We start from the raw sequence: 13206 nt of genomic DNA, 5'->3' as shown, positions 1-13206 counted from the left end.
TCTAAGTCATATTCAGAGTAGACTCATTGAAATTATGATCTTTAGTTAGTCATGCACATTCATTTTAGTGGGACTATTGTGAGTATGATTTAGTTAGATACAGCCCTGAAGCAGGGATCTGACATATACAAAAAGCCATTCCATTGCTGAATTGTGGCAAATAGATTATATAATCTTGGGGATTGAAACAGTTTCCCTCAACTCAGTGGATGTGCTCATTGTATATGTATTTATAATTCTGTCTTAGGTACCAGCCGACGATGAATTTAGCCTGCAAGATGGTGATGAAGATCTGGCAAAGGCTTTATACACAATACAGGAACAGGCTGTTGATGCCCAAATTATGGTAAATATGTGACTACATTGATTCATATGACTTTACAGTTGTGAGTGTGGTGGTTAACAGACTGTTACAGCAAATGCATTATTATTCAAGACTAATGTGAGAGAGAGCAGAGAACTTCCAGATTGAAAAGGGTGACATTATGTTACATCTAAGTGGCAAAACTGAACCAAACTAAGTAGTTTAACCGCAACCCCATTTTCAAATTTTACAATAGTGTCCATAATGAAAGCTGAAATAAACTTGGTATTTTCTATATTTCATATTCAGATATGGTGACTTATCATCTGGTTCCAATGAAAATAATGGGCCTCTAGTGGGAATAAATCCAGTGCAGCTGTCATCCAATTTAAATGTTATTGGACAGTTTCAAAACACTTTCTTAAGGCAGGCTAAAGCCATTTAACATTCCCAGTGGAAATACATTCCTTTGCATGTCAGACCTCTATGCTTTACTGCAAGTGTTTCTGAAACTGCCCTAAGTTTCAGCAGAGATGCTATTAAAGGAAGGGAGCACATGCAGCCTGAAAGTGTTTCTTTTGATCTAGGACATAAATTATATAGAATCTGTGAGTTGTGTGCATGTGTAATTATATATATTTAAAAGGAACAGATAAAAATGAGCCAACAGGGATAATACTCAAGTCTCATCTCAATGAAGGTGTTAAGTGATCCTTAAGCTTCCTTTTCCTTTCAACTGATTCTATTTTTACTTTTGCAACATAGGCCCCAATTCCTTTCAGAGGGCACACATACTTCTTTTGAAACTTCATGGAATTTAAAAGTAGTGGCTTGAAGAGTGGTGCAGAAGAACAGGAAGAAAAAGGCCAAAAGCCATGCTGTGTGTGCACAACCAAGCTCTCTGTTGTAGTCATAAACCCTGAAAAGCAGAAGTATTTTATCAATTTCCGAGCTATTGGAGTAATTGTTTACTGCACAGTTAATTATTACAATTAATGACGAGGAGTTTATTGCAGTTCATTATGGGATGTAACTGTGTAGATGCATGCTGTATTTGGATTTGGTAACTCTGTAAACCTTCCTTTTCCCCAAGGGCAACTTTGTATTTCCCTTTATTTTGTTTTAGCCACTGTGTTTTCTTGTTTTGAAACTTTCTGGAGTTTATTGTAATCCAGGTTTCCTCATACGTAAAAACAGATCAAATCAACATTTTAAAAGTGAAACTGGCCCTCCTTACCAACTCCATGGAAGGAGAAGGGAGGAGTGGACGAGTGCAATGCTTTGCTTGGGCTCACTGCAGCTTGTGCATGCAAAGCTAACCATAGCTTACCATTACATGCAAACATAGTCAGTGGGTAAAGATCAAGACTGCTGGACCAGGGATGACTGAAAATGAAAGCAAAGGCTAGATAAATTAATATATCATAGCATAGTATAATTTTTTGGTGATCCAAATGTTCTTAGTTTGCTTGAAATACGTTTGGGAAGGTTTTACCCAGAAAGGTGGTATATTATTATTTACAATAAACAAACAAATAAGTAAATAATACTTAATGGCAATTGAACCAGTGTCTTGACTAACTGTATTATTTTCAGGTTCAGTTTGGAATTGTTTTTTCATTACTTTACAACTCAAAGACGTGTCTGTCTTCTTATGGAAACAGGGTCAGTCATGTGTAGCTGGCTAACATGGTGCTCATTTGGGCTTCAACAAAGTGGTTGGATGCGTGTTTTGATGTGGCTATAACAATAAATACCCCACCCAGAGCCCCTAGTTGTTGAATGAAACTAGTTATATGTTGTTGGAACTCGATTCGGGTTAGTTATTACTTTAAGGATATAGTCCTGTGCAGAAACACTTGGAACTCAGTGGTGTTAGACTTGTGAAGTCAGTTGGCCCATAATCTGTTACACTGGGCCAACCATCTGTTGTTGATTCTTCATCACACGTCAGTCAGTGTGATCAGCAGAGTATGCAAAGCTCCAGCAGACTCGTCCAGTGTTAGCTCACCATGCTGTACTGTCACCATATAGCATGTAACCTTCAGCTTCACTGCTAATACCACACACTTAACTAATGCTGGTGAATGCAGCCTTTGCTTTATACCCATCATTGCACTTACACACATTCCTTAGAGAATGGGAGGGTGGATGAGTAATACTTTAGGCCTTCTGGCCTTAGGCTGCTTCTAAAGCCCAGTACAGCTGTATCCAGGTAAGCAGAATCCAGATGTGGAGGTCGGGTAACTCAAGACATGGACCAAGAAGTTAGTGCAATTTCACTCATTATTCTAAATTACACCAATAAGTGGGATTTCCTTCTGTGTAAAGAAGCTGCATAGCAATTGAGCAGTAGTATATCATCCCACTATGCTGGTTGAGCACATTATGTAGGAGGCATGAACCAAAACCAAGAGAAATTCCTGACCGTTCCCATAAAGTTTCTCTAATATGCCAGACCATGATAATTAAACTGCTATAGTTGTCTTGTGCTGTAATTTATGTGATAAAGAATCCAACTGGCCTGTGATTGAAATGTGCTTTCTTGAAAGCAATAATGAGGCAAACAGGGAGGCTATATTTCTAACAGTAGCTCTTGAATTTTATTTCTAGGCTCAGCGACCAGGTCAGATTGCTAAACATTCCTTGTCTGAAACTCCAGAAGTTGTAGATGACTTTCTTTGCAATTTCCTGATTAGAATGGGGATGAACAGGACACTAGACTGCTTTCAAACTGAATGGTATGCCTTTTTTTTTTTAAGTATTCCAGCTACAAACCTGCAGAAATAAATATGTATGACATATTTTGCATCCTGATAGGCAAATAAAGAGGCAGACGTGTAAAATAAGGTTTAACTGCGCCACTTTTATTTAAACCTTAAATTATAATCAGCAGATGGGAATGGCTATGGGGCAGGAACTAAGTTCACTGTATATAGCCAATGGGCGACCCACCCTTACCTAAGGAATTAGGGCATGGCTTCCTAGACTGCCCAGATTCCTGGGCCACTTCCTGAAGGTGGGAAGGGAGCCCTTACCTTGTCACCCTCTCCAGGGCTGCAGAACCCTAGGTGGATGAGGGGGTTTGGTCTCAAAGAAGACCCCTATGTCACCCTCTGAACTGTAGAGTCTGAAAAGTGAGCCTTGGGGCCGATTCATCACCTGAAAGATGCCTAGGGGGCATCACCAGGCTTAAGCAAACTATTCCTCCCCCCCCAACCTAAACTGCCCAAAGTGACTAAATCCATCTAGCATTCTGTCAGTGTGAAGTAGGCAAAAAACAAATCTACGGTCACCTTGGGAATGCATCAATTGGTGCCAAGGATTTTCCCACTCAGCCTCTCTTGTCCCCTTCTGGGAACCATCTAGGCCAGGCATTGGCAAACTCGGCCCTCCAGATGTTTCGGGACTACAACTCCCATTAGCTAGGGATGATGGGAGTTGTCGTCCCAAAACATCTGGAGGGCCGAGTTTGTCTATGCCTCATCTAGGCCTTTTTGCTGACAGTTTTTATGGCAAATTATAACTTTTGGAAACCTTAAGTATTAATTTTTGTCTTTATTTTTCATAATAGGGCCTTTCCCCAATGTGAGTGCAAGTTCTAGGCCTGCACACAGACTTCATTTACTGCTAAGTAAAACACAAACATTTTTAAAGTGCAAAGACCATAACATTATTTTTAAAATGTCAAGCCAATTTTCAGTGTTTCCGCCCTATTTGTTCTACATCCTGAACCAAGTGGTTAAGACCCAGAACTGTATACTCTGTTATCAAATAAGTGTCTGGATGATCTAAATTCTAAAATCAATGTAATTATGTTAATTAAGCAGATATATGCTTCTTTGCTTATTTTTCATAAGTTACCATATTTTTCGCCCCATAGGACGCACCGCCCTATAGGACGCCCCTATTTTTTTTGGGGGGGGGGGAAATAAAGAAAAAAAAAAATTTCCCCCCCCAGGCACGGGGCTGCCACGGGGGAAGCCTGAGCTTCCCCGACCCCAGCCCCCAGAACAGCCTGCTATCCGCAAGCCTAGGGAGCCGCGCCGTTCTCCCCAGGCTTGCGGACAGCTGCGTGAAGCCCGGGCGCGCTCTTCAGCACGTCCGAGGCTTTGGAATGCAGGCAGCTCTGCGCAACCCTCTGGTGGCTTGGTGCCGGGCTCTGGAGGGTCGCGCACGGCTTGCGGAGCCCGGGAGGGCAGGCAGCTCTGCGCAACCCTATGGAGCCCAGCGCGGCTTGGCGACGGGCTCCGGAGGGTTGCGCAGAGCTTCCTGAAGCCTGTATTCGCCCCATAGGACACATACACATTTCCCCTTCATTTTTGGAGGGGAAAAAGTGCGTCCTATAGGGCGAAAAATACGGTATTCAGTTTTGGCTTGTTGTTGGGTGGAAGGGACAAAAGATAGAGCTTGACACCTAACCACTGAAAATGTTACTCAGCTCTCCCTGTGCCTAGTCATATTTCCCCACACTTTGAAACCTATTTTTGTGGCCCAAATCTTTGAGAATGACACACATATGCTAATCTGTGACTTACAATGCATGAGCTATTTGACAATGTCAATAATTGTTTGCCTTGGTGTTGAGGTGGCTATAGTTCCACACAAGGTATTTTGACAGGAAACTGACTACCAGGTACTTAGGAACCACAGAGCCTGGTTGCGCAGCCAGCCCTATGCTCATGGGTGTATCCAGAATTTATTTTAGGGGGACAGGCTTTATGTTTGGGGGCAGAAGGGAGTTATCTGTGACACAATTGGTCAGTTAGTTAAGCTGCCGTCCTGTATTCTCATGCCTATGCACTTTTGAAAGCCCCTAAGCATAGGGCTGGCCAAACACATTTTTCTCCCCCCTCCCCAGTGCAGAAAAAAGTTTAATTTTAATTCAAACCTTTTCCTCTACAGAGGGGGAAATACTCTGTTTTTCAAAAGTTCTTTTGTTTTTCTGTATTTCTATGAGACTATTATCTTTTAATAATGTTTAGAATGTTGAACAAGAAACTGGGAGACTAGGGTTCAAATCCTCATTCAGCCAGGAAACTAATTGGCTCATGTTGGATTAGTAGTCATAGTCATTCAGCCCAACGTACTTCAATGGGTTTTTGCAAGGATAAAATGGTGAGGGGGGGAAACTGTGTACATCACCTTGAGCACTTCAGAGGAAAGGTGGGATATAAAAGTAGTAAGTAAATTAATAGACTCCTTTGATTACAGTCTGAGGGTACACACATAGACAAGTGATTTCTTGATTAGTGTTTATGGCATTAAAGCATCATGTTTAATGGTTTGTGAACTGATGCCCTAAACATGTATTTTATGAATGTTTTTAAATTGCATTTACATTGTTAATTAACATCATTAATAACTGAAAGTAAATTACATTTATCACATTTTTCTTTGTACAAGTATCTTTCTCTTGCTAATATACAGTGGATCCATGCTGCGATCAAACTCTAATGGGATTCAAAATGAGAAAATAATTAATGCTGAGAAAGTTGATTCATTTGCACCTATAAGAGCTCAGCTCATTTATTAAATGACCTCTTAGATATGAAAGCCTGTTTAAGAATTAATCTTTAATTAAATTAGGCAAGGTAATTAATGTGTTTATCTCACAGCTTGAGAATTCTGAGTATTTCGAGGATCTAATTTTATATAAAAGTTTCATCATTTAACTTTCAGTTTGTTTTAATAGGAGAATAAAACCAAAGTATGAACCAATTAGAATATTTTCTTTATAAAATGAGTGGTATATTGCATAAATTCAGTTTTTTGTCATTTGTACAAATCTATATTTTGCTGTTTAAGACTATACATGGAAATTTACTATGTGTTGTAATGTTGAGCTTTACATTTCTGTCGATGGGGGTGGACCAAAGCAAAGCCTGCTCCACTCCGGTCTTCTCCCAAGCCCGGCCTACCCAGCCAGGCCTGACTGGCCCAAATTCAAATACCTGGCTGACAGGAAAGTCCACCAGCCAATTGCTGGCCACCCTGCCCAGCGTTGCTTACCCAGGATTTGGGCCTACTCCAATGGGCCACAACTGCACCCACCCCCGGGAGTGGGTAGGCAGCCATTTCTATGGATTGTCAAAATTCCTGTCACATCAGATCTGAAGAATGATGCCTTAGGGTTGATAAACTCTGCAAGAACAGCCCTTCTAAATCAGACCAAGCGCCTACCTAGTCTAGCAACCTCTTTCTCACAGTGATGAATCATGTGCCCATCAGACACCACAAGCAGCAAATGAGGACAATAGCCCCCTTCTGCTGTTCTTACCTGACTCTTACTCAGTATAAGTACCATATTTTTCTGGATATAATAATTCCCCCCCCCCCCGATTTTCCTGTATTTTCCCCCAAGTATAAGACAACCCCTATTTTTTGAACCCAAACTTAAGACAACAAAACCCTAAAATAGATTGGCATTGTTGAGCTTTTTGGGGGGCAAGTGCCCTCTAAGTTTCCCTCGGTGGCAGAGGCTGCTGCTGCTGTAAGGGAGCCAAGGGGCAGGAGGCTCCCAATTAGGTCGCCAAGGCAGAGCCCAGGGAAGGCGGCGCCCACGCTGCCACCAGATTTGCAAGATTACGCTATGTGTTATGTGTAGAAATGTTGTGTTTTTGAGAAGGGCTGGAATAGAAGGGTTAGGAGAGGGAGGAGTGCATTTGAGAGTCTATAGGTACAGGCTGAGGAATGTGCTAAACGAAGGAATCTTCCTTTTTTATTCTTACATTTATATTCCACTTTTTCTCCAAGATACATGGCGTTCCTCTTCCCTGTTTTATTCTCCATACTTCCTTAATTTTTTTCAGCTGCCACTTTGTGCTTTTCTCTCCTAACCCATAATAGTCCTGGTTCTTCTGTTCCTTTATCTAGTCTCCTGATCCTCAGTCCTTGCATTCAGTCTTCAGGAAAAGTTGGACTCATCAAATCATCACAAGTGTTCTGCAGCTACAGCTTGATACCCAGTGCAAAGGGCAGCCTAAAACTACACCCCATCCCTTGCTGCCTGAGTCCCTTGCACATTACTGTACCTTTGGTGGAATCTTTGTAAGGGCCTTCTGGGAAAGTCAGAGGTTTTATGAGACTCAAGCCCTCTTCGGTTATTCTACAAATGTGTAAAACCAGCACAAGAATGGTGGCTAAGCTTGCTAAGCTCTGTGCCCTGTTGTCATCCCCATCACCCACCATGAGTTGGAGAGAAACTTCTAAACTTTGCCACACAGTTTTGAACCCGTCTAAATTGCCCAAGGAGCCTCAAATGTTCATCCTCCAACTCATGATGGGTGATAGAGATGGAGACAGGAACTAGTTCAGCATGCTCTTCCTCACTTTCCCTGCTTGCATATTGATTTTTAAGTGAGTGGAAAGCCTGGAAAGGGCTTCTCTTTGCCACTGTTTGCCACAGTATTATTGCTTCTCCAGAAATTGTGCACCAAGTGAGACTACTCAAAGCCACCAGGTTCTTTGCACATTCTCTGTTGGAGATGTGTTGCTTTGAGTGTCAGCTTTTTCATAATCATCATAACTATTTCACATATTGCTTTCCAGATCCCAGAGCGCTTCACATGTATTTCTAGTTTTTGTCTTGGTGACAACCTTGTATGGTAAAATCAGTATTATCCCCCATGTTGCAGATGGGGAGGACTGAGGCTGAGCGTGGCTTACAGAAGACCACCTCATGAGATCTTGGTAGAAGTTAGTTTCAAACTGGAAACTTCCTGATTCATAGCCCTTAGTCACTTTGTACACCAGCTCAGCTTCCTTTCATTTAGATGAAATCCTATGGCCAGAGCTACACCACCTTCCCTAAAGAAACTTAACAGGCCTTCAGGCCTTAAAATCCTGCTTCAACCAGGAAGTGAACACACTTATTTTCAAATGATTTCAACTTTTAGACTTGCTGCTGTGTTTGTTTTAACATATTGCTTTAATATTTTCTTCCCATTTAATGCAGCTTTAATGCCTTTCTTATACATTGATTTGGATACAATCAGTAGAGGTGTGTCTGCCTTCATGATGAGGTTCTAAGAAGGTCAAAAGCAGTGCAAATTGTCCACTACCTACTTTAAGGCAAAATTAGAGTGGCGCTGGCTTCATTTAAAAGATGAATGAATTCTGGCTCCGTCCCTGTGTTTTTTTAATACAATGGCTGACTCTGTTATTACTTCCAGAATTGTAGTCTGCTTGTAACTGCTTACACAAGCCTAGAACAAGAGCAAATAAAATTTTGCACAAAATAGTTAGCATGCAACCCCCCCCAATAATCTGCTTATAAGTTTTTCAGTGTATTTTAACTATGTATTTGTTCTGTTCTGACTTTTGAGGGGTGCTGGGGGTGCTGCAGTTTCAGAATCTAATTAATTTTTATCTCCTGTCATTGAAGCTTTGATCTGGAGGTCAGGCACAGCATGTATAAGAGCAAGTTACTGTTTCATTCTGAAAGCTGAATAATAGAATAGAATAGAATCATAAAGTTGGAAGCAATCCCAAGGGTCTAGTCCAATCCCCCACAATGCAGGAATCCCAACCAAAGCATCCATGACTGATGGCCACTGCTTAAAAACCTCCAATGGAGAGTCTACATACAACCTCCTGAGGGAGTCTGTTCCACTGTTGAACAGCTCTTACTGTCAGAATGTTCTTCCTGAGGTTTAGTTGGAATCTCCTTTCTTGTAACGTGAAGCCATTGCTTTGAGTCCTACCCTCAAGAGCAGCAGAAAACAACCTTGTTCACTCTTCCATGTGACAACCCTTACTATATTTGAAGATGTATATCACATCTCTCAGCCTCCTCCTTTCCAGGCTAAATATACCCGGCTCCTTCAACTGTTTCTCATAAAGCTTGGTTTCCAGACCCTTGATCATCTTGGTTACCCTCCTCTGCACATTCAATATCCTTTTTAAATTGACTTCCCTTGATCTGCATATTTCTGTTAATGCAGCTGAGAAGAGTATTAGGGTTTTGTTTGTTTTTTGCTGCTGCACCGCACTATTGACTCATGTTAAGCCTGTGATCCACCAAGACTCCTAGATCCTTTTCACATGTACGACTGGCAAGCCAGGTGTCCCCCATCTTATATTTGTGCATCTGGTTCTTCCTGCCTAAGTGCAGCACCTTGCATCTGTCCCTATTGAAATTCATTTTGTTTGGGCTCATTTCTCAGTTTATAAGTATAAATAATGACATTTTAAGAGCTCTTGTAGTAACCTCTCTGTTTCTAGGATTCAAAGACTTGAATGTGTGAACTGTTTCAGGATCCAGTTTAGGAGTCTTTACATAGCAGTTGTATAAGGGGGAAATGTGTCTCCTGCCTTATATTTTGTATGGTTGGGTTTAGTTCAGTCTTGCATGGTGTGCCTTTTTAAAAAACATTTAAAAGTGGTCTGATCATGACAACAGGGTTACAGAGCCCCTCCCCTCATTCCAGACCAACAACCTCCCACTTGGTTGAAAATATTGGTTCAAGATGCAAAATGTGTTGGACAGTGATTTTTGTGGCAGCCCCATCGTTATCAGAATGGCCACCTGCCCCAATCCCAGACACTCCTAACATAGCTATTTAAAACCCACAGGACAGCATTCTTGAGGGCCTATCAGCCAATTCAGGAAGGGAGACTGTTGGGCAGTGGGATGACCATGGAATTTGTGATCTGTCTCTCTGGTCCAACACAACGTACAAACTCAAACCCAGTACCTGAGTGAACTGATCTCCTGGTGAGGCAAAATAGCATCTTTGCTTCCCTTACCCTCCCACATATTTTTGATTCTGAACTAGATAATATAGACAGAGAAAGCTGGGTCAGATCCTGAGGATCTTCTAGTCCAAGCCCCTGCAATGCAGGGATATGCAGCTGTCCCATATGGGGATTGAACCTGCAACCTTGGTGTTATCAGCACCAGACTCTTAACACTCTAACTAAGCTATCCAGACCCACAAAGATCAATTCCACCCAGCTCATTTCCTCAGGTCTTGGTGACACAGGCCAGTTCAGCCTGCTCATCCTAGCTTAAATCATGGATGATAGTTTTCATGGATGACCTGGAATAACTGGTAAACAGCAGCTCTACTTTGCTACAGGGCAGGTTAACAAGGCAGCCCCAAACCTGTTGGTTGGTAGAAGGGATAGTTCTTCATCTTGAGTAGAAGCCCTATTCTGGACCAGCTGCAGTTTCTGTATGATTATTCAAGGCAACTTCATGTACAACACATTGCAATAAAACTAAAAGGGAGGTTACTAGACTATGGTGAACTGTGACCAAGCTATTTCCATTTAGGTATGGTCAGCAGAAGCTGATAAAAAAGCAACAACTTTGAGCCACTGAGGCATTGAGACTCTAATGACAGTGTTGGTTCAATGAACACCCCCAAACTGTGACATGTTTTAATTTTAATGCATTTCTTGCTAAGTGTTCCCTTTCCCCTTGAATTCTCTAAAGCAATGACAACAATATTGTAATAGCTTTCTAGAAAGAGGATGTATATTGTATTTTAACCTATGGGTCTCCTGCTGTGTTTAACTTTCCCATCAAGTAGTAAACTCTATTTTGATCATTCCACAACTGGGCCCTCCACTCATGGATCTTTCTAATCCTTGGGGCCAAGAAGAGAGGGAGAAAAAGAAACACTTTTCATTTTAATTTCAGGTATGAGCTAATGCAGAGAGGTATACTTGAACCTAAAGACATTGGATTTGTTCCAGATGCATACACCTGCAATCAACATTTGGAAAGGGAAAACAAATATCTCAAGAAGGAAATGGAGAGCTATAAAATGGCAGCCAAGTATGTTTTTGTTATTGTTAATGGGTCTTCTGCTGTTCACCTGGGGAAAGATCCTGCCAAATTAACCACAATTTCTGTTAATTTCAAAAGGAAAGTTAAGCATGTGTTCAACAAGATTTGAATGTATTTATTTACAGAACTTACAGCTTTAATTGCAAAGAGCATTGAAGTAAAAGTGATTTAAGAGTGCTTATGTCTGACTAGACTGTGCCCAACATGAACATGTTATAATAAGCTGCCAAGTGAGCAGATTTATGGAATTCTAAGAACCTTGTTGGGGCCAGCTGACAGGAGAGAGCTGGGAAAGCCACCACAGTGTACCAAGCCATTACACAAAACTGCAGACCCATCAGAATTCATGGGTCTAAACTTGAAGGGATCAAATGGGTTCATGGGGAGAAAGGCTAGTATTCAGGTTGGGGCAACCCAGTCAGATGGGCAGGGTGTGTGTGTGTGTGTGTGTGTGTGTATTTGTGGCTGGTAAGCAGAAACACAATCAATCCATAAAACAAAGCTTTTGTTCAGCCTTCTGAAGGCGTCCAGGCTTTCTAGTTCAAATGGTTCTTTGCTAATTGTATAATTTAAGTAAAATAAAATACATGGACGGAAGATGGCTTGGTACCATGCCTTTTAAAAATGTTATTTGCTACACTTCCTTACTCTATACAAAGACACATAGTATAGCAACTTAAAAAAATATCCAGAACAGGAACCATGTAAAGATAAGCAGTAGTTTAATTGCACTGGGATTGTTATATATGAATAGGTCTAAATAATAACATTGTGGTGCTGAAGTTAATATAGGTGTAAACCATTGCGTTTAGAAAAGATGACAATGCAGACTGACCAGAGATACATGCCATGTTACTTAAGCAGTTTATGTTTATATGTAACTAAATCCTGTCAATTTTCTGAGCCTAAAAGGTATTGCGGGGTAAATATAACTATTTACAAAAGAAATTATTGCATGCTGCAGCCATTTTAATGAATGCATGTATGTTTGCTAAATTTTACATTTAACAATTTTTGAAGGCCATATTGGATCTATGAGTTGGCTATACATGAACAGGAACCTTTATAGCATTATTGATTTGCTTTTGAGAATGCATGCCATACAGAAAAAAATCACAAAACACTAAATAATTTACATGTTTCATGTGTGAGAGAGAGATCTACCGTGTTGGTGAGAGGCAGCAGTAAGCATTTGTCCTTAAAATGTTTGCTGCATCTGTCTTGTATGTTCCTTCAGAACAGAAAATGAAATGCATTAGCACTTAAAGGGGGGAAGTCCTAGGCAGTAGTAGTTTTGTGAGCTTGATATTCAAGGTGCTAATATTTCTTTGGAAACACGCTTCCTTGTAGACATTACTATGAGATATGTTGACCAGTTGTCCCTGTTTTTGGTACCCAGGACCAGAAACACACTCAGCAAGGTTAACAAGTATAATGTCAATCAAAATATGATCTAGCAGCTTCAAGTCTAGAGTACTTGAAGTACGTAGCTTCAGTATGAGGGACAGTAACAGGAAATGGCTGCACTACAGTATATCAGATAAGAGTGTTCAATGTCAGCATGGATTCCAGAAACTGAATCCAGTGCAAAGGGAAATAGGAAAGAGAAGGGGCACAAATGAGGAAGCTGATTTCACCATGATTTCTTTATATATAATTTTTTTAATTAGTTTTTTTAACATATCATTTTCAACAGTAATTAAACATGCTTTTACATATTATTCAAATTTTTGACTTCCATCAATCCTGTCTGAAAATTTTCCAATCTAATCTCTCAGTATGCATTTCTTATCTTCCTTATTACATTTCAAACTCATAACCAATATCTCTATCTTTTTCTACTTTGTAACACTTTGTATATTTCTCCTTACAAAACTTCTTGTAGTCCTACTAGTGTAATTTGTTGATTACAGTTGCTCTTCAAATAATTCATATACTTCTTCCAATTTCTTCTGTAAATCTCTGGTCCCGCAGGTTTTGAATCCTTCCTGTCATTTTGTCCAATTCTGCATAGTCCATTAATTTCGTCTGAGATTTCACCATGATTTCAGTGCATGCTTAAGCAAGTTTACTCAGCAGTATTCCCTGCTGATTTGAATGCTTG

The 13206-nt window shown here is 40.6% G+C and overlaps 1 protein-coding gene across 3 annotated transcripts in view; it reads left to right on the top strand.

The window, feature by feature from the left end:
- SPAG16 (sperm associated antigen 16) overlaps positions 1-13206 on the top strand; it is a 399910-nt gene that overhangs the window by 8721 nt on the left and 377983 nt on the right. For all 3 annotated transcript variants that reach the window (XM_081924719.1, XM_081924718.1, XM_081924720.1), the window contains exons 3-5: positions 248-346; positions 2918-3045; positions 10953-11090. In XM_081924719.1, the coding sequence (XP_081780845.1) occupies positions 248-346; positions 2918-3045; positions 10953-11090 (365 nt within the window). The remainder of the gene's footprint in view (positions 1-247; positions 347-2917; positions 3046-10952; positions 11091-13206) is intronic.

This window comes from Podarcis melisellensis, assembly GCF_964234715.1.
Source record: "Podarcis melisellensis genome assembly, chromosome: 1".
Classification (NCBI taxonomy): Eukaryota; Metazoa; Chordata; class Lepidosauria; order Squamata; family Lacertidae; genus Podarcis; species Podarcis melisellensis.
Note: the sequence above shows the minus strand (reverse complement) of the source record. Positions and strands in the feature narration are given on the sequence as shown.